Source organism: Leptodactylus fuscus, chromosome 2, assembly GCF_031893055.1.
Source record: "Leptodactylus fuscus isolate aLepFus1 chromosome 2, aLepFus1.hap2, whole genome shotgun sequence".
In the NCBI taxonomy this organism is placed as follows: Eukaryota; Metazoa; Chordata; class Amphibia; order Anura; family Leptodactylidae; genus Leptodactylus; species Leptodactylus fuscus.
In genome coordinates, this window is record NC_134266.1 from 248,218,629 (window position 1) to 248,241,509 (window position 22,881).

The 22,881-nt window shown below is 44.1% G+C and overlaps 1 protein-coding gene across 3 annotated transcripts in view; it reads left to right on the top strand.

The window, feature by feature from the left end:
* The window catches only part of FRY (FRY microtubule binding protein), a 203,376-nt gene that overhangs the window by 125,204 nt on the left and 55,291 nt on the right, over positions 1–22,881 (top strand). For all 3 annotated transcript variants that reach the window (XM_075265973.1, XM_075265972.1, XM_075265974.1), the window contains exons 32-37: positions 871–1,127; positions 1,886–2,032; positions 3,738–3,906; positions 7,675–7,762; positions 10,663–10,745; positions 11,886–12,036. In XM_075265973.1, the coding sequence (XP_075122074.1) occupies positions 871–1,127; positions 1,886–2,032; positions 3,738–3,906; positions 7,675–7,762; positions 10,663–10,745; positions 11,886–12,036 (895 nt within the window). The remainder of the gene's footprint in view (positions 1–870; positions 1,128–1,885; positions 2,033–3,737; positions 3,907–7,674; positions 7,763–10,662; positions 10,746–11,885; positions 12,037–22,881) is intronic.

Below are 22,881 nucleotides of genomic sequence, written 5' to 3' on the forward strand. Positions count from 1 at the left end.
TATGTGCAGGGTATTGCTGGCCAGTCTGTTCTATGGCTGTACCATGCGTGCATCCGAGTTGGGGGCCAAGTTTATCATAAAATGCAGTCGGATGACGCTCGGTGTGACATCCGATGGTCTTCCGAATGCATACCATGACACATTCACATATATGTGGCTTACACAGCGCCGCACCTCCCATGAGGCGATCTGAAGCGACCAGGGAGGGCGGCATTTTTGTTGACCTAAGCCAGTCCAGGACAAGCTGTCCTGGACTGGCTTAGGGTCATAGTCACTGAGAGGTGGATTGGGGCGGCCGCTGGAGCAGCGCTGCTCCAGCGGCTGCCCCTCACGCTCAGGCAGAGAGCAGGTCCTCTCCCTGCCTGTTCTCTGCCTGCTAAAGATGCTTGCTTCGCGAGGCCCCGCCCCTCCGTGAGGCCCCGCTCCGCCCCCTTCTGTGAGGCCCTGCCCCCATCGCTCTGCCCCCTCCTGGGGGGGGGGCCTTTCTGACATCTGCCTCAGGCGACAGAAACCAATGGTTCACCCCTGGGCTTACAGATCCATTCCTTTCTGATAACACTGAGAAGAATAGGATAATCATCTGTGTTATCAGAATGGGAATGGATCCAGAAACCCCATAGACATGAATGCATTGCTCGATAAACTGGGCTCCAAATTTGGTTGCACACACGGTTGCGTGCATGAACGCAACCCTGCAGGACATACGCCTCCGATTCCTCTTCAGTTTCTCAAGCCATAGACTTCATAGATTAATCATTGGCTATGGTATGGGATAATATCATGATTTAGGTGTATAATAGAAGACCTGAATGCAAGGTATCAATAGTTTTACCCTAATAGTTTGTTGTGTTTACTTGGTGACTCCAACAGAAGTGAGCCAGCGATTCCCGACCACTCATCCCAATGGACGCCAGATCATGCTCACCTACCTACTGCCTTGGCTGTATAACATTGAGCTAGTGGACAGTAGACTACTTCTCCCGGACTCCAGCCCCAGTACCCCAGAAGAAGAGCTCACCGATAGAGACGGGGAAACCATTAACACCTCTGGACTCAAAGGAAATGGATGGGGATCTCCGGAGGCGACATCTCTAGTCCTTAATAATCTCATGTACATGACAGCAAAGGTAATAACTTTAGCAGACTTGGTGCATGCACATTTTTCTTGGCAAGATAGTAGAAGCTTCTAAGGGAGTCCTGATTGAAGTTCTCCAAAATCTGAATTGGAAAACTGGCAGGTTCTCATGGTAACATTTCTCATAGTGAGCTCTGTCAGGCTTAGGGTTTATTCACACAAACGTTGAAAAATTTGGCCGTGAAAAATGAATGAAAGTCTGTTTTTCATGGTCAATGTTCATTGCATGGCGCCGGCACAACATCTGTGTGAATAAAGTCTTAGTGTTATTATGCAGACCTTGGGTGGATCTAAACATTTCCTCTGTGCTGAACATTTCCAGGGCTATTTTTGCCCAAATAGATGTTAGGGGGGCTTTTTTAACCCATTCCCGACATCCGCCGTACTATTAGGCAGATGCTAGGTGTTTAAGCATGGCCGCCGCTCGGGAGCTGGGCAGCCGCCATAGCTGCTGGGTGTCTACTGTTTTATACAGTAGACACCCAGTGCTAATGCCCACTACCGGTTCCCGAAATGATCGTCGGCATTAATCTCTTCGGCACCTCAGTCAAAGCTGACCAAGGTGCCATCTTCCCGGCAGTGCATTGGCTCTGCCATTTTCACAACAGGTCACATACATAATTGTCTTATTCAATAAAATCCTGCTGTGACCTGAGAGCGCCGTCTTTCCATTTCATTGAAATTCTACTTTCTATAAGTTGATTTGCTAAATATTGATCTGTATCTTGTTTTTGCCTTGTTTCTTGGCAGTACGGGGATGAAGTGCCGGGTCAGGAGGTGGAAAATGCCTGGAATGCCTTGGCCAATAATGAGAAGTGGAGCAACAACCTCCGTATCACTTTACAGTTCCTGATCAGTCTGTGCGGGGTCAGCAGCGATACCACACTTCTGCCTTATGTAAGACGTTAAACCTCTCCTCCTCCATCTACCTATTTGTCAGGTTTATCGTGTGTGTAAATAAATACGTCTCTAGTCCGTCCTGAATACTTAGACCTGATCGATGAGTAGGACATTCTGACCATAGACCTTAAAAAGCTACATTAACTAAATCTTAGTTAACATGCCATAAACTATGCATGCTGCTTATCTTAGTGATAGGTTAGAGTTGAATTGAGAAAAATATCTATTTAGAAAGCTGTTTTATGCCGTAATACAGAAGAAGATCCAGCGTTGGACCACCAGGCCACATCATCCCCTGACAATTCATGTTGCAAAAAACTGAATTTATGTAGAAGCGTGTTCATCCATATAGCAACCTCTTAACACTTATGTATTTATACAATGATGCATGGCAATGGCAGCCCCTAAGATTATCATATAGGGCCTGAATGTTGGTACTTTCTAGATTAGAAAGTAGACATTCAACTTTTCAAGAGTTTAGCCATATTGCACTATGCAAGTTAATAATACACTATAAAATACCCCCTAAGTCCATCCATGCCTCTATCCTCCACGGAGCAACGCCATTCCCTTCTGTAATACAGGCCACTTCCCTGCTAAAAGCTGTATTCACATGGAGGAATTTGCCACAGATTTGTGGGCAGATTTCGCCCCCAATTCCAGAGCAGATTCCTCCCGGAATCCGCCTCCCATTGTTTTCAATGGGAAACAGAGATCGCAGCACTCGAGACTCCTTGCTGTTTAGGCCCATTCCTCCGCGCCTAATCAGTAGTAGGATGCTGCAACGGAATATCAGTGCACTGCATCAGCATCCCATCGCAACTAGACCGCGGCATTCCTCTTCATTTTCTGCTGGTTTCTGGTTCTGACATGACTTCCAATGGAAGGGCACATAACCCGACCTGTCTATCAGTATCCTCCATTTAAAGGGATCCTGTCACTATGACAATGCAGGATAATTTTCAGGCAGGAGGTGCAGAACAGACTATCATTATATTTTTTTATTTTCATTTTTTTTATGTAGATTGTGAGCCCCATATAGGGATCACAGTGTACATTTTTCCCTATTAGTATGTCTTTGTAGAATGGGAGGAAATCCACGCAAACACAGGGAGAACATACAAACTCCTTACAGATGTTGTTCCTGGCGGGATTTGAACCTAAGACTCCAGTGCTGCAAGGCTGCAGTGCTAACCACTGAGCCACCGTGTTGCCCCATAGACTGGTATCATATCAATGAATACTCTTCAAGCTATTTTTCCTTTTTGTATTTGTAGACCGGTTTTATTGCCTTGGAGCGGTCCTGTTAGTGATTGACATTTCTCTCTGTAGGCACAGTCATTTTTTGGAGAGCTGTTAGTGACTGTTATGACCGCCCACTTGACACTTTGTAAGAAAAACAATGATCTAAAGTAACGACTGATAAGTTATCATCATACTTGACAACCCTGTGGACACATCTGGAAGTCAACTTCCTGGCGCCCCAAGGTAGCCCGAAAGTTTCCTGGTCCTGGTGGAAGACTTCCACATCTGCCAGGCTCCCAGTCCTATTATGTGTGGCTTTTCAAGTGCCAGTGATGTCCAAAAGCCCCTTTAATTGTCCCCAAACTGAGCGTTATTTTATTTAATTTTTTTCACATCTGCAAAAATAAAATTCAGTCCGTCCTCGACTTGTAGAAACCTATTATTTCTGATTCTGCAGATCAAAAAAGTGGCCATCTACTTATGCCGCAATAATACCATCCAGACGATGGAAGAACTTCTCTTTGAGCTTCAGCAGACTGATCCTGTGAACCCCATAGTTCAACATTGTGATAACCCCCCCTTCTATCGCTTCACCGCCAGCAACAAGGCCTCCGCCGCTCCCTCTGGTAAGGAATGAACATGTTTTGATCTGTGATTTTTCAGTGGGATTTTTTTCTCCCGCTCCCTTCATGTGCTTTTAGCTTTTAACTATAAAGTGCTGTGTAGCGAAAGGGAATGATCTAAGAAGCAGAAGAAAGTCGTGCGCCTACTAGGATTTTATTCTTGTTGAGATACGGTTAGGCATATTTGCTCTGGGAGAATCGGTTCTCTTTTACAGCGCGTACAAGAGGATTTATAGAAACTCGACAAGGTAGATTAGTAGTTTGACACAAGGTTTTTTGTTTTTTTTTTTGGAACTTGCTTGTAAAAACCACATTCCTCCTCGCAGATCAATAGGAGATAAGAGGTTAAGGCTGTTTCTATGGATTAAACAAGATATTTTATAGCGCATCAGTAATTTCTGTGCACCAGGAACAAAATAGATCACCACGAAGAATACAAAGTACATTTTGTTACTTGGCATTTGGTAAAAAATTGCTATAGAAATCTGATTGTGGCTTTGTGGTGATGAAAGTGATTGTAGGTGTAAGAGAAATCTTTAAAGGGATCCTATTATTAAAACTAATTTTTTTCTGGGTACCACGTAGGAATAGCCTTAAGAAAGGCTATTCGTCTCCCCCACCTTTAGAGGCGTCCCCAATGCTGTGAGAGAACTCTCCAGCACCGCCTCCATCTTCTTCAGGAACGGGTCTTCTTCGCGTCCTCTTCTGGAGGTTGGCTTCAAACTTCTAGGCCTCGGGCCTACAGCAAAGTTGACTGCGCATGCCCGCCGGCCACAAGAAAAGGCTGCTTACACAGTATTGTAAGTGGCCATTTGCTTGTGGCCATTAGGCATGCGCAGTCGGCTGCCCGAGGCCTAGAAGTTTGAAGCCAACCCCCAGAAGAAGACGCGAAGAAGACCCGTTCCTGAAGAAGATGGAGGCGGCGCTGGAGAGTTCTCTCTCAGCATTGGGGACACCTCCAGTGCTGTTTGAGCGCTGGGGACCGCCTCCAGTGCTGCAAGAGAACTCATTTGCATACCGACAAAAACCGGATTATGTACCGAAGAGCGGCGCAGAGAAGATTTCTAAAGGTAGGAGACGAATAGCCTTTCTTAAGGCTATTCCTACGTGGTACCAAGATCAAAATGAGTTTTAATGATAGGATCCCTTTAAAGTTGTCTAAAATATGAGAACCATGGTTGTTTTCTCCCAAAAACATTGCCACACCTTTCCACACATTATGAATGGTATTGCAGCTCAGCCTTAGTGACATTAAAAGGGAGTCTACCATCTCGCCCCAAGAATATTCACCTGTCGCCACAGTATTATAGAGCACATTACATTAGATATACCTTTTATGTATGTCACTTTTATAGATTTAATATAATAAAGGCTAATAAAATAATATAATTTATAATTTAAGGCTAATAAAATTCTGGGATGTATTAAGACAAGCATTGAATCTAGATCAAGAGAGGTCATTATTCCGCTGTACTCTTCCCTGGTCAGACCACACCTGGAATACTGTGTACAGTTCTGGGCGCCTCAATTCAAGAAAGACATCGATATATTGGAGCAAGTCCAGAGAAGAGCAACCAAAATGGTGGAAGGTCTGCAAACCATGTCCTATGAGGAGCGGCTAAAAGAACTGGGATTGTTTAGTTTGCAGAAGAGAAGGCTGAGGGGAGATTTAATAGCAGTCTACAAATATCTGAAAGGTAGTCACAGTGCAGAGGGATCTACCCTATTCTCATTAGCACAAGGAAGTACAAGAAGCAATGGGATGAAACTAAAGGGAAAGAGATACAGATTAGACATTAGGAAAAACTTTCTGACAGTGAGGGGAGTGAGAGAGTGGAATAGGCTGCCACGGGAGGTGGTGGGCGCTCCATCAATGGAAATCTTCAAGCGGAATCTGGATAAACATATAGCTGGGATGATTTAGGAAAACCTGCACTCGCAGGGGGTTGGACCCGATGGCCCTTGAGGTCCCTTCCAACTCTACCATAAGAAAAAAAAAAAAGAAAGATTTGGAGAATAACTTGAACAGTTCTAGTCTTGCTCGATATATGATATGATCCTTTCCTGATCTGTTACGATCTATTCCGAATACATTGGAGAAAAACCTACTATGAAGTCTTATGTGAATGAGGCAGTTGGTGCACTGGGGGCAGGCCTTCAGCTCTCTGGTGCACTTCTCTTGCCAATCAGACCCCCCCTGCCATGTCCTGTTTATGCTATCTCGACCACGCACTGCAATTACATCATCCATCCTACTTGAGCATCAAGAGCAGTTCTCCCAGGACTAAAGGCCCGCCCACAGTGCACCAGGACTTCAACGTTGGATTTTTCCGTAGCTACAAAACTGACATACATAACAAAGGTATATTGTTTATTGTGTAATGTGTGCTCTATAATGCAGTGGTAGCAGTTGAAAATAAATGGGCAGGTGGTATATTCCCTTTAAAGGGGTTGTCCAAGATAAGATATTGATGGTCCACCCTTACGATAGGTCATCAATAAGCACAGGGTACAAAGCCGAAAGCAGACAGTTCCATAAATCATATAAAGTCTGTGCTGTGCTCTGGCAGCCCTGCTCCCATTCAGTTGTATAGGAACTAAGCTGTAATCGTGTCCCACTGTCACTGCAGTGTACTAAGCAGTTTTCTTCTAACACTGTCCTTTATTGAGCTGATCTGTGTGGGTCCTGAGAGTCTGGCCTCCATCAATCTGATATTGATAACTTTTTATAAGGATTTGGACAACCCCTTTAATGTAGTTGAACTGCTGTGCTGGACACATTCCATGAAAAAGTGTGTTCACTGTTCCAAAAATAAAGCCTCCATGTTTTTGTAACACTGGACAACCTGCTTAAAGGAGGACTTTTCAGTACTAAATCCAACTCATTCTTCAATAGCTGCTGCTGCACTGATTCTGGTGCAATTGGAATTTTTTCTCTAGCCCCCACCGTTCCTGAGTAATCATTGCTGCTAGTTATACTTTTTACTGTCAGGTGGGTGGGCCTTGCCTGGAGCAGAAAGACAGGGACCACCTGCTTGACAATAAAGAGCAAAATTGTGCTGAAACTAATTGGAGTGTTTGCTCAGGAATGGTGAGGGGTAGAGAAAAAATTCCAACTGCTCTGAAATCAGTGGATCAGTGCCCATTAAAGGATGCAAAGACTTAGAATTGGTGGAGGTGGTGAAATGTTCCCCTTTAAATGTACAATTTTAATCAACATTCTTCATATATAATATAAGATGCAAAAAAATTCTGTATCTTTATTTACATTGCTAGAATTGTTTGCACATCTCCCAAATTTTGTTATGTTTCAACAGCATTGCGGAATGAGAAAATATAATGTTCCTTACATAATAAAAATGTGTACGTTTTTTTTTTCCATGTGCTTTTTGTATAAAGTTTCCAGGTTTTTTAATATCTCTGTTGTCTTTAATTGTGAAGCTTCATTGTTTACCTGCAGAGGATGAGGACCTTGGTCATGTGATGCATAGGTCCTTGGCTCATCTGATCATCACATGACCAGATTAGGCCCTTATCTTCTGCAAGTGAACAATAAAGTGGAAGAAGACATTTTGAAAACTTTTAGTAGAGCCTAATACGAGAAGGATTTTAGAGGTATAAAAGGATTCTGGGTATTGTGACCACTAGAGAGTGCAAAATCTATATTAGCCCTGAAGTATACGTTGGGAAATCCTGACATATACTTCCGACGGAAGATTCCAACAAATAGGAGTCTTATGTGCACTTATGGAAGTTTCTGTTGGTTTCCAGGAACCACCTCCAGCAGTAATACCGTTGTTGCTGGTCAAGATGGATTCCCTGATCTAGAAGATAGCAGAATAAAAGACTCCGATGACAGGTGGGTATCACAAAGTCTATGTACTACGGCGTTTCTATCAGAACACCAAGCACTTGAGATGTCTTCTGTATTTTATTATGTTTTCTAATGTGGTTTATTCTGTATGTCTTGGCTTGGCGCCCAAAGACCATGTTCAGGCAAAATGTCTGCATAGTATAGATAAATTCTTAATGTCCAGATGTTTTATTAATATGGTTGCTTTAAAGTAGGAGTAAGGACGTGACTAAAGATTTCTGTAAAGCCCGCACTATCACGTCTTGTCTGATGCTTCCCTCGCCCCACTTTTTGGTTCTGTAAGTCCCTCACTTGGGTGGTTGGTGGGTTTTGTGGTTTTTGAAATTACGCTTCAGTGTATGAGCCTGTTAAAGTCATTGGCAATATTATTAAAAGGATTTTTTAGGACATACACTTTGACGGCAGGTCCTTAGGTATCAGCGTCGGGTTCTGAACCATACCTGCTGTATGAAGGAGCCAAAGTGCAAGGGGCTAACAAATGCTGCAGCCCCTTCAGTGCATACACAGGTATATTGTCTGGTCCATTTGGATGGCTACTGCAGCTGAGTAGCTTTGATTGTAAATGGGGCTGAGCCGAAGTACCAGGCATGTGTTGGAGTAGACAGTGATCGACCATGGACCATTCATCTTTGAGATTGGAGCACCAAGGATTAATGGTTCTGTCAAAGCAGTTGTCCACCCTGAATCTGCCCATTGTATTAAGAGGAGGGCTGGAAAATGGAGAGGAATCTGAGGTGGAAGCCCTTCTCAATTGCTCTTTATTTTCCGTCATCTAAAGGAGCCCTAAAAGGTCTTCTTATAGGACTATGAACATTAAAAAAAAAATTACCACCTCATCCTGGTCCTTTGTTAGCAGTGGTGGCAGCTTTGGTCCTTGGTTTACAGGTCCCCAGATTGTATGTGCCACTCATAGGTGACCTCTTTACAAATGTCATGTTTACAGCGGTCATATGCCATTTGTGAAGAGGTCACTGCTGAGACCTGTGATTGGCTGCAGATGTCACCTAGCACAAATGGGACATTGCTGTTGACATCAGTTGGCGGACTTGTATATAGAAGACCAGAGGAACTGGCACTGGAAACCTAGAGACCTGGAAAGAGGGTGTTTTTTTATGTTCATGGCTCCTTCAGCAGCCTTATTGAAGCTTAAAAAAATAAAAGTGAGGGAGGAATTGGCCAACCCCTTTAACTTTCAGAAACCACTTTAAAGGCGACCTCTCACCAAGTTCAGCTCAATCAATGCTCAATACTGTCAAGTTGGTGGTTTCAGACAGGAGCAGACAAGGGGTGTGATTCTGAGCTCTGACATTGACTGCCTCTGATTGGAGGTTTGAGTCACACCCCCTGCCTGACACCACCCTTCTGACATTACAGAGCTTACATAGCACATTAGGTACCAAAACTAACTGAACTTATTGCTCAGGAATGGTGGGGGGTAGAGAGAAAATTCCAACTGAGCTGCAAGCAATGAAGCAGATACTGACAACTAGAACTGATAGATTTGGTGAAAGGTCCTCTTTAAATGATATTGCAAATACACTGCACTACATACTGTATATGGAAATACACTATATGCTGTATATAGGAATACACTACATACTGTATATGGAAATACACTATATACTGTATATAGGAATACACTACATACTGTATATGGAAAGACACTATATACTGTATATAGGAATACACTACATATTGTATATAGGAATACACTACATACTGTATATAGGAATACACTACATACTGTATATAGAAATACACTATATACTGTATATAGGAATACACTATATACTGTATATAGGAATACACTATATACTGTATATAGGAATACACTATATACTGTATATAGGAATACACTATATACTGTATATGCTGATGGTTCCCGCTCAGGCAAGAAATTAAAATGTAATATTTTTTCTATTAGTATGTGTTATTGTAATAAGCGGCTTTATGTGATGTTCTAGTAAGTTTATATAATGCGTTCTTCATTCTTCATGTTTTTCCTTCAGACCATACATGGTAGTTTTGACTAAGGCTAAAGGAATACATTTTTGCTCAGAAAGATTTCTGTGTAAATATTATAGTTTCTTATCACATCGGAAGCGCAGAACCGCAAACTATTCATATACACAGCTTTCATTGGGCCCTGAATCATAAGGTCTGGCGCCTCTCTATAACTGTAGTAAAGGAAGGTAACTGATGGATGCCGGCATTGTTATGTGTGGGTGCAGAGGTAATATGTGGATATTGGACACTATATATTAGTAGGTTCATACCGTTTACTTTATAAAACTACTTAAAGGGGTTGTGCCATTATGGGCGCTTATATACCTGATCCACAGGACAGGGAATAAGCATGAGATTTCTGAGGTCCTGAACGCCAGGTCCTCCAGTGACCAGGGAGATGTGGGATCGAAAGTCCCCCTAAAGCCTCCTTGTAAATAGAGTCCCAGCACTTCAGTGGGGCTGCATGTTTTTGCTAGTCTTGTGTTACATGACTTAAAGCAGATCTTGCTATGTAAGGACAGCTTGGTATGGAAACAGATCCTCTCTCCTATTAACCTAAAATAGCACTAATAGTAGCAAACAAACCATACACTGAACCCATACTTATGAGACCAGTGTATTCATGAGGGGAGCGCTCCCTCACCTCACCTGAGCAATTGTGTTACCATTTGCAATGGGAAACAAGACCACAAAAGCTGTGGCGCTTTCAGTGACTCCTATTCTTTACAGTAGAATGGTTCTGGGCATATGTAGCCGACTCTCACACCGGGAAAAGAATGTAACCAAAAAGGAAAATACAAGTGTAAGAGGAATGTAAAGTCATGTAAGACTGTCTTGTAAGGAAATGACTGCAGTCTCATTTAGTTCTTGTTCTTTAGGTTTGGGAACATCATCAGAGCTCATACAAGGCTGGAGTCCAGATACAGCAATAGTTCTGGGGGATCCTATGATGATGATAAAAGTAAGTGCCACACTTTGCATTTGCTTCGGATAGCTGCTGCTGATATACTGATCTGATGTTTCTTCTCTTGTACTTCTCATAACTCCCAATATCATGTGCTGTGTACGTGGGTGACTTTGCCGATATATATATATATATATATATATATATATATATATATATATATATATATATATCATATAAGTATTACATACAGAGACAGACTTCTCAACCTGCCTTTTCTCCTGCTCCCTACTGATTTGTCCCTACACACTGAAAACCTGAGGTTTTTCCCTGTGTCATTGTTGATCACTGACATCCCAGCTTTCCGCTATTTCCCCAGCAAACTCACTAGACACCTGGACAAGCAAACAAGAGAATCAGGCTGTCAGCACTGGCAGTCAGTGTAAAATATGGGGAGAAGCATTCATTTCTGATTACATGGTGACATTTTATTTATTGAGAGATAGGGAGAAGGGATAGAGATAGATATTATATAGAATATGTAGGTTTTTGCTATCTCTATTACAAGATCAGCATTTTTTTTTTGCAACTATGTATTTAATTAAAAAAATTATATATAAGCAATACCCGCAACTGCGTCCACGGCCTGGTTCCCGCCCTGTTTGACACACCTGGAGCGCGGCCCCGGCAGCCCGGCATTGCCCTGCAGCCGTCGCGACCCCAGCCTCCCCTTCCCAACATGCACGACTCCAGGCCCACCTTGGCCTCCCATTTCCCATCCCCAAATGCGACCTCGGCCTTCCTCCCTCCGAAACGCGACCTCGGCTTCCCGTGGCCACCCTCCCTGCGACCCCAACCCACCCCTCCTGTGACCCCGACCCCCACCCCCTGCGACCTCGAGCAACTGCCGACCCTAACCTTACCCAACCCCGCCCTCTCCCCGTGACCCCGACCCTAACCCCCCTTCCCCCCAGGACCCCGACCAAGCCCCTTCCCAAGGATCCCCCCCCCCCCCCGTGACCCCAACCCCGCCCCGCTCCCCCACGACCCCGAACCACCCCCCTTCCGTTCGGGACTGTGACATGATGCATACATTATAAGTAACATCACTCTGTGCATATACTAGATATCTCTTACTGAAATATTGTATAACTATATCCTAACAGTTGGAAATAACATTGCACTCTTCCCTTCCAGATGATCCGGTGTCTCCTTATATCAGCTGGATGTTAAATATTGTGGAGAGTAACCAGCCACAGCCTCTGCCCATGCCCTGCAATGGCGGCTGTTGGGCACCACTTGTCGACTATCTCCCAGAGACTATTACTCCTCGTGGACCTCTTCATAGGTGAGGAGCAGATTTCATGTTGATGGCTGTTGTATAAAATGTGTAATAGACTTGTAACACCTTAATGTGTTTCTTTTTAGGGATGTGTGATGTTCTGGTTGTATTGGGCTATTCCTATTTCTGTGGATTTTTCCTTATTATTATGGGAGGTGTATATATAATTTACTGTACATATAATAAACTATATTTTTCTTGGTATAAAAATAACATTTCAGAACTCTTGAGTATATTGATCCTGTACTGTTACTATTTGATCATGGTATTGAGTAGAACACCTGTTAAATATTTTGGATTCTATTTGGATTTACATTTTGCTTTAAAGAGGACCTTTCATGGGTTTGGGCACAGGCAGTTCTATATACTGCTGGAAAGCTGACAGTGCACTGAATTCAGCGCACTGTCGGCTTTCCCGATCTGTGCCCTGGGTAAAGCGCTATTGGTCCCGGTACCGTAGCTTTTTACAGTCAGAAGGGCGTTCCTGACAGTCAGTCATTTACGTCCTTCTTCACAGCAGCGCCTATCGCGCTGTACAGTATGAGCGGGGAGGAACGCCATCCCCTTGCAAGTTAGGAGAAAATACGTTATCATATTCAGCAAAAATGTCTGTGCCGGATCAAACACTTTCCACCTAATGCTTTTCGTTTATCATTGCCCTGCAATGTGGCCGTACTCCTGAAGTCTAAACAAGGTGCGGTCCCGCTCTTATCGGGAAAGGGTTTAGCAATAGAGATGAGCGAACAGTGTTCTATCGAACTCATGTTCGATCGGATATTAGGCTGTTCGGCATGTTCGAATCGAATCGAACACCGCGTGGTAAAGTGCGCCATTACTCGATTCCCCTCCCACCTTCCCTGGCGCCTTTTTTGCTCCAATAACAGCACAGGGTAGGTGGGACAGGAACTACGACACCGGTGACGTTGAAAAAAGTAGGCAAAACCCATTGGCTGCCGAAAACATGTGACCTCTAATTTAAAAGAACAGCGCCGCCCAGCTTCGCGTCATTCTGAGCTTGCAATTCACCGAGGACGGAGGTTTCCGTCCAGTTAGCTAGGGGTTAGATTCTGGGTAGGCAGGGACAGGCTAGGATAGGAAGGAGAAGACAACCAACAGCTCTTATAAGAGCTAAATTCCAGGGAGAAGCTTGTCAGTGTAACGTGGCACTGACGGGCTCAATCGCCGCAACCCAGCTTTCCCAAGATCCTGAATGGAATACACTGTCAGTGTATTCCCGTATACCCGATATATACCCCCGATACCCGTTCCAACGGTGTGCCCCCCCACCTTCACCCCAGAAATACCCTGCAAGTCCCCTAGCAATAGGATTGGGGCTATATACACCCACTATTTTTGCTACTGCCATATAGTGCCATTGTCTCACTGGGAATTCAAAGAATATATTGGGCTTACATATAACTTCAATTCCAGGGAGAAGCTTGTCAGTGTAACGTGGCACTGACGGGCTCAATCGCCGCAACCCAGCTTTCCCAGGATCCTGAATGGAACACACTGACAGTGTATTCCCGTATACCCCATATATACACCCCAAATCCCCGTTCCAATGGTGTGCCCCCCCACCTTCACCTCAGAAATACCCTGCAAGTCCCCTAGCAATAGAATTGGGGCTATATACACCCACAATTTTTGCTACTGGTATATAGTGCCATTGTCTGACTGGGAATTCAAAGAATATATTGGGGTGACGTGCACCCACAATTTTTGCTACTGCTATACAGTGCCATTGTCTGACTGGGAATTCAAAGAATATATGGGGGTTATGTGCACCCACAATTTTTAATACTGGTATACAGTGCCATTGTCTGACTGGGAATTCAAAGAATATATTGGGGTTATGTGCACCCACAATTTTTACTACTGGTATATAGTGCCATTGTCTGACTGGGAATTCAAAGAATATATGGGGGTTATGTGCACCCACAATTTTTAATACTGCTATACAGTTCCTTTGTCTCACTGGGAATTCAAAGAATATATGGGGGTTATGTGCACCCACAATTTTTAATACTGGTATACAGTGCCATTGTCTGACTGGGAATTCAAAGAATATATGGGGGTTATGTGCACCCACAATTTTTAATACTGGTATACAGTGCCATTGTCTGACTGGGAATTCAAAGAATATATGGGGGTTATGTGCACCCACAATTTTTAATACTGGTATACAGTGCCATTGTCTGACTGGGAATTCAAAGAATATATGGGGGTTATGTGCACCCACAATTTTTACTACTGGTATACAGTGCCATTGTCTGACTGGGAATTCAAAGAATATATTGGGGTGACGTGCACCCACAATTTTTGCTACTGCTATACAGTTCCATTGTCTCACTGGGAATTCAAAGAATATATGGGGGTTATGTGCACCCACAATTTTTAATACTGGTATACAGTGCCATTGTCTGACTGGGAATTCAAAGAATATATGGGGGTTATGTGCACCCACAATTTTTAATACTGGTATACAGTGCCATTGTCTGACTGGGAATTCAAAGAATATATGGGGGTTACGTGCACCCACAATTTTTAATACTGCTATACAGTTCCTTTGTCTCACTGGGAATTCAAAGAATATATGGGGGTTATGTGCACCCACAATTTTTAATACTGGTATACAGTGCCATTGTCTGACTGGGAATTCAAAGAATATATGGGGGTTACGTGCACCCACAATTTTTAATACTGCTATACAGTTCCTTTGTCTCACTGGGAATTCAAAGAATATATGGGGGTTATGTGCACCCACAATTTTTAATACTGGTATACAGTGCCATTGTCTGACTGGGAATTCAAAGAATATATGGGGGTTATGTGCACCCACAATTTTTAATACTGGTATACAGTGCCATTGTCTGACTGGGAATTCAAAGAATATATTGGGGTTATGTGCACCCACAATTTTTACTACTGGTATATAGTGCCATTGTCTGACTGGGAATTCAAAGAATATATGGGGGTTATGTGCACCCACAATTTTTAATACTGCTATACAGTGCCATTGTCTGACTGGGAATTCAAAGAATATATGGGGGTTATGTGCACCCACAATTTTTAATACTGGTATACAGTGCCATTGTCTGACTGGGAATTCAAAGAATATATGGGGGTTATGTGCACCCACAATTTTTAATACTGGTATACAGTGCCATTGTCTGACTGGGAATTCAAAGAATATATTGGGGTTATGTGCACCCACAATTTTTACTACTGGTATATAGTGCCATTGTCTGACTGGGAATTCAAAGAATATATGGGGGTTATGTGCACCCACAATTTTTAATACTGGTATACAGTGCCATTGTCTGACTGGGAATTCAAAGAATATATGGGGGTTATGTGCACCCACAATTTTTACTACTGGTATACAGTGCCATTGTCTGACTGGGAATTCAAAGAATATATTGGGGTGACGTGCACCCACAATTTTTGCTACTGCTATACAGTTCCATTGTCTCACTGGGAATTCAAAGAATATATGGGGGTTATGTGCACCCACAATTTTTAATACTGGTATACAGTGCCATTGTCTGACTGGGAATTCAAAGAATATATGGGGGTTATGTGCACCCACAATTTTTAATACTGGTATACAGTGCCATTGTCTGACTGGGAATTCAAAGAATATATGGGGGTTATGTGCACCCACAATTTTTAATACTGGTATACAGTGCCATTGTCTGACTGGGAATTCAAAGAATATATTGGGGTTATGTGCACCCACAATTTTTACTACTGGTATATAGTGCCATTGTCTGACTGGGAATTCAAAGAATATATGGGGGTTATGTGCACCCACAATTTTTAATACTGGTATACAGTGCCATTGTCTGACTGGGAATTCAAAGAATATATGGGGGTTATGTGCACCCACAATTTTTACTACTGGTATACAGTGCCATTGTCTGACTGGGAATTCAAAGAATATATTGGGGTGACGTGCACCCACAATTTTTGCTACTGCTATACAGTTCCATTGTCTCACTGGGAATTCAAAGAATATATGGGGGTTATGTGCACCCACAATTTTTAATACTGGTATACAGTGCCATTGTCTGACTGGGAATTCAAAGAATATATGGGGGTTACGTGCACCCACAATTTTTAATACTGCTATACAGTGCCATTGTCTGACTGGGAATTCAAAGAATATATGGGGGTTACGTGCACCCACAATTTTTAATACTGCTATACAGTTCCTTTGTCTCACTGGGAATTCAAAGAATATATGGGGGTTATGTGCACCCACAATTTTTAATACTGGTATACAGTGCCATTGTCTGACTGGGAATTCAAAGAATATATGGGGGTTATGTGCACCCACAATTTTTAATACTGGTATACAGTGCCATTGTCTGACTGGGAATTCAAAGAATATATTGGGGTTATGTGCACCCACAATTTTTACTACTGGTATATAGTGCCATTGTCTGACTGGGAATTCAAAGAATATATGGGGGTTATGTGCACCCACAATTTTTAATACTGCTATACAGTGCCATTGTCTGACTGGGAATTCAAAGAATATATGGGGGTTATGTGCACCCACAATTTTTAATACTGGTATACAGTGCCATTGTCTGACTGGGAATTCAAAGAATATATGGGGGTTATGTGCACCCACAATTTTTAATACTGGTATACAGTGCCATTGTCTGACTGGGAATTCAAAGAATATATTGGGGTTATGTGCACCCACAATTTTTACTACTGGTATATAGTGCCATTGTCTGACTGGGAATTCAAAGAATATATGGGGGTTATGTGCACCCACAATTTTTAATACTGGTATACAGTGCCATTGTCTGACTGGGAATTCAAAGAATATATGGGGGTTATGTGCACCCACAATTTTTACTACTGGTATACAGTGCCATTGTCTGACTGGGAATTCAAAGAATATATTGGGGTGACGTGCACCCACAATTTTTGCTACTGCTATACAGTTCCATTGTCTCACTGGGAATTCAAAGAATATATGGGGGTTATGTGCACCCACAATTTTTAATACTGGTATACAGTGCCATTGTCTGACTGGGAATTCAAAGAATATATGGGGGTTATGTGCACCCACAATTTTTAATACTGGTATACAGTGCCATTGTCTGACTGGGAATTCAAAGAATATATTGGGGTTATGTGCACCCACAATTTTTACTACTGGTATATAGTGCCATTGTCTGACTGGGAATTCAAAGAATATATGGGGGTTATGTGCACCCACAATTTTTAATACTGCTATACAGTGCCATTGTCTGACTGGGAATTCAAAGAATATATGGGGGTTATGTGCACCCACAATTTTTAATACTGGTATACAGTGCCATTGTCTGACTGGGAATTCAAAGAATATATGGGGGTTATGTGCACCCACAATTTTTACTACTGGTATACAGTGCCATTGTCTGACTGGGAATTCAAAGAATATATTGGGGTGACGTGCACCCACAATTTTTGCTACTGCTATACAGTTCCATTGTCTCACTGGGAATTCAAAGAATATATGGGGGTTATGTGCACCCACAATTTTTAATACTGGTATACAGTGCCATTGTCTGACTGGGAATTCAAAGAATATATGGGGGTTATGTGCACCCACAATTTTTAATACTGGTATACAGTGCCATTGTCTGACTGGGAATTCAAAGAATATATTGGGGTTATGTGCACCCACAATTTTTACTACTGGTATATAGTGCCATTGTCTGACTGGGAATTCAAAGAATATATGGGGGTTATGTGCACCCACAATTTTTAATACTGCTATACAGTGCCATTGTCTGACTGGGAATTCAAAGAATATATGGGGGTTATGTGCACCCACAATTTTTAATACTGGTATACAGTGCCATTGTCTGACTGGGAATTCAAAGAATATATGGGGGTTATGTGCACCCACAATTTTTACTACTGGTATACAGTGCCATTGTCTGACTGGGAATTCAAAGAATATATTGGGGTGACGTGCACCCACAATTTTTGCTACTGCTATACAGTTCCATTGTCTCACTGGGAATTCAAAGAATATATGGGGGTTATGTGCACCCACAATTTTTAATACTGGTATACAGTGCCATTGTCTGACTGGGAATTCAAAGAATATATTGGGGTTATGTGCACCCACAATTTTTACTACTGGTATATAGTGCCATTGTCTGACTGGGAATTCAAAAAATATATGGGGGTTATGTGCACCCACAATTTTTAATACTGCTATACAGTTCCTTTGTCTCACTGGGAATTCAAAGAATATATGGGGGTTACGTGCACCCACAATTTTTGCTACTGCTATACAGTTCCATTGTCTCACTGGGAATTCAAAGAATATATGGGGGTTATGTGCACCCACAATTTTTAATACTGGTATACAGTGCCATTGTCTGACTGGGAATTCAAAGAATATATGGGGGTTACGTGCACCCACAATTTTTAATACTGCTATACAGTGCCATTGTCTGACTGGGAATTCAAAGAATATATGGGGGTTATGTGCACCCACAATTTTTAATACTGGTATACAGTGCCATTGTCTCACTGGGAATTCCACAAATAATTTGGGGATTCATTCACCCTACATCTCAGGCTCTTGCCATATTCACCCAGGTTGTCAGTGCTGCACCAGCTCGTTCCCAGACAGCTCGGCCCGAAAAACGCGTTACCTATATAGAGGATTTGGACAATGAAGACAACATGTTCTAAATCTAATGTCTGCACCTTCTCCAGAATTAAAATAAAGGCAGCGTTTAACTTTCAAATAGCACTGCACAAAGGAAGAGCTTATCAGCTTGTCTCATGACATGCTACTGAAAAGTTTCATTTGTGTATCTTAATGTAAATATAGTTGTATAAGCTTTTTGGGTTTTAGGCACTGCCAAGTTATTTATTACCACCCGCTCCCTTATAATGATGATGACGCCAAAGTCACTGTGGGTGTTCAGAGCTCACAGCTTTGGGTGACATTTGTCTTGCTCTCTGTCGGTACCAGCTGTCTTTTTGGATACCGTAAAGTTATGTTGACTTTATTAACAGCTATAGAAGCTTTAGCCAGGTTGTGACGGTGTGTAACCCTAACAACACTAAGTGGGATACACATTAATAGTCTATGTACGCTAAACGTATCACTGAAGTAATTTTTTTTCCCTCTCCCCTAATATAAGAAAGGAACAGACATTAGACCTAGACCGGGGTTCGAGGCTTGAAAAAATCCAGTATTATTTGTTCTTCATGATGTGAAATATGTGTTGAAAAGCAACCCAAGATGAAGTCAGCCATGTGTGCCAGTGTGTTACTTGGCATGCCTTTGCTGGCCCCAACTGTAAGGGTCACTCTCCATTTCCTCCATTTTCCACTCCCCTTCACACCATTTGTGGTGAAGCAATGGGATGCACTGAAGTGCACCCTCTAGCCTCGTGTGGGATAGGGACATCAGATGCCACTCCAACCCCCTCGTCTTCCTCCGCCAGCCAACGGTGCGAAGATGAGAGGAGTGTGCTCTGAATGTTTTCTGCCTAGCAGAGGCTAGTTCTCACTTACGAAAATGGCCCCACTTTGACCTGTATATCAGGCACAATGGTGTAGGTTTCAAAGAAACATGGCACCAACAAGTTGGAAAACGTGGGCCATGCGTGGACCGTGTTTGAGTCTGGCAAGCTCCAGATCTGCTACCAGGTTCCAGCCATTATCACAGGCGCAAAAATGCCAGGCCCCAGGTGTAGCAGGGAAAAAAAAATGCCATCTCAGCCAGGATGGCATCCCTGACCTCGGAGGCACTGTGCTGTCTGTCCCCCAAGCTGATCAGTTTCAGCACGGCCTACTGACATCTCCCCATGCCAGTGTTACAGTGTTTTCCGCTAGTAGCTGGGGTGGAGGTTGCAGCTTCGTAGGGTTTCAGTCTACTCCTGCCATGAATTTTGGCCTGGGAGAGGAGATAGGCCACCCCAGTTTGCACCCGGGGAACAGACTCCACCACATTCACCCTGCCTGTCATTAAAGATAAGCACTGCAGCATCCCTGACCACAGGCGCTTGTCCATGTGTCGGTGGTCAAGTGGACCTTGCAGCAAAGCGCAGAGCTCTGGGCCCGACTGATGTTATGGGACACATGCAGGCGCAAGGCAGAGACAGCACACCAAGAGAAGTAGTAACGGCTAGGCCCAGCATAGGGAGGTGCCCCAGCTGCCATCTGCTGACGGAAGGCCTGGGTCTCCAGAAGCATAAACAAACACCAACATCTCCAGGGCCAGCAGTTTATCGATGAGGCTGTTACAGGCTTGGGCATGGGGGTGGGTTGTATTGTACTTCTGCCTGCAATGAAAAGCTTGGGAAATGTGGAGTGGCTGGGAAGAGGCGCATGATGGTGCAGGCCAAAAGGGCGCATGAGGGTGAACTCCCCAATGTGTCAGAGATAGGTGTGTAGGTGTCCTTGCATCATATACTTGCACCATATTTGGCTTTGGAAGTTAATTTTGTGCCAAAAAGTGGTTAAGACAGCGATCCCTCAGCTACTCCCGTTACACTGTCTATTGAAGTTACCATCTGTGGAAGTGGACCACCATTTCTAAGATCCCAAAGGAAGCAGGCAAGAGATGTGCAGTTCAGAAAAAAAGATGAGAAAATAAGTTTAGGCTGTAGAGCACAGAGGGATCGGAGAGGACAGAGCTGGTGTCGGCCAGGTATTCCCACAACATGCGCCTATACTTGTCCCTCCTGGTGACACTAGGCCCCTGAGTGGCAGTAATTTGTCCAGGGGGGCCATTAACGTGTTCCAGACCTAGGAATAAGTCTTCCAACAGGGTAGAGTTTTGCATGCCTTTGCTTCTACCCACTGTTTTTGCTGCTTAGCTTCCCTCCACATCTACTCTGCTTTCACCTCTAAACATCACCCCAGTTTATGCCTTTGCTTCTACCCAGGTTTTTTGTTGATTTAGCTTCCCTCTACATCTACACTGCTTTAGCCCCTAGACATCACCCCTGTCCATGTGGGGTCGGTGGCCTCGTCATCCACCAACTCCTCTTCCAATTGCGCACTGCCCCCTTACTGCAAACCGCACATGACCACAGCTTGCCTTGATGGCAACTGTGTCTCATGATCCCCACTTAGGTCCAGACAAGTCGGTGGCGGGTCCAAAACCCCAAAATTGGAAGGAAATGGCAGATGCTGCAGTATTTCTAACACCTGTTCCTGGTGCTCGGGCCTGGTCTGTGTTGTACCCTGCACCCTGCTTAACGCATCTGCCATATCCGAAGTTGTGCTGAGCGCATGCTAATGTTTCGTGTCCAGTGCAATGGATGGGATGGGATTTCACATAAGTCTGCCACCCATGGCCACTCATGGTTGAGCAACTGAGGGAGTTGACTTTGACGAACCCGAGGGTTTTGGAGTTGGAACTACATCAAAGGTCTGTGCTGCTCACACACTCTGCTCAACACATGATATGTTTAGTGCCAGCAGTGTGGAGACGTCGCACAACAGCCGTTGTTCCAGCAGGTACAGGCGTTGTAGGAGTGCATAGAGGCTAGCAGCGGCAACTATACACTTTAAAAACTATCCGCACAAGCGCCACACTTTCACCAGTAGCTCAGGAACATTGGGGTACCTTTTTCAAAAGATTAGCAGCAATGAGTTAAAAACGTGGCCCAGGCATGGAATATGTTGCAGGCTGCCAAGCTACAGAGCCAATCCCAGGTTATGGCCATTATCACACATGACAACATGCCTGGGCCCAGGTGCAGTGGCAAAAACCACATTGCCGTCTCATCGAGGATGGCATGACTCACTTTGTAGGCAGTGTGCTGTCTGGCCCCCAAGCTGATGAGCTTCAGCACGGCCCGCTGACGTCTCCCCACACCAGTGTTGCAGCGTTTCCAGCTCGTAGCTGGGGTCAATTTAACAGCGGAGGAGGGTGGTGTTTCAGCCCTCCTCCCAGGAATGTTGTGTGGGGAGACAAGTCAGGCCACCACATTTTGCGACCCGGTCCACGCCTCAACTACATTCAACCACTGTGCCCAAATTGAAAGGTAGCGTCCCTGTCCGCATGCACTTGTCCATTCGTAACTGGTCACATGGAACTTTAGGGCTAAGCGCTGAATTTAGGGACCGCCTCATGTTTGGGGGAAAGTGCTGGTGTGGACGGCACAGTGCGGTGGCGCAGTAGACACTCTGCCCAAAAAGGGCAGAGTGTCCCCCAGCCGGGATTCCAACATCTCCTGGGCCAGATTTCTTGAGATGAGGCCGTTGAAGCCTTGGGCATGTGGGTGGGTTGCGCTGTACTTTAGCATGAAATGAAAGGCTTGGGAGATGGGGAGTTGCTGGGAAGAGGCGCATGATGGCGCGGGCAAAAGGAGAAATGGCAGGAAAAGGTGAGGATAAGGGTGAACTCCCCAAAGTGTCAGAGGCAGATGTGGAGGTGTCCTGGCTCCTGGTCTGGACTGCAGCGCCAGCCCTGTCAACAGTGGAAGAGGCAGTGGCCGCCAGGCCAAACGACGATTATCCTGCGCTTGCTCTCACCCACTGAGCCCAGGGCTTGCCTTCCAAATGATGGCACCCGCAAGAGGTGGTGAGATTCCTCTCCGCAGATCTCCAAACCATCTTGGACTTGCAAATTGCACTAAATTTGTCATGTAACTGACATGTATATGATGAGTCTATCCATTGTCTGTTCATTTTGGTGAAAGTCAGCCTGTCAGCTGACAGACAGCTGTGCTTGTCAGTGATGATGTCACCGGCTGCTTGTACCCCCAGTTTTTGCTGCTTAGCTTGCCTCCACATCCACACTGCTTTTGCCCCTACACATCACCCCTATCCATGCCTGTGCCTCTAGCCATAAGTCTGCCA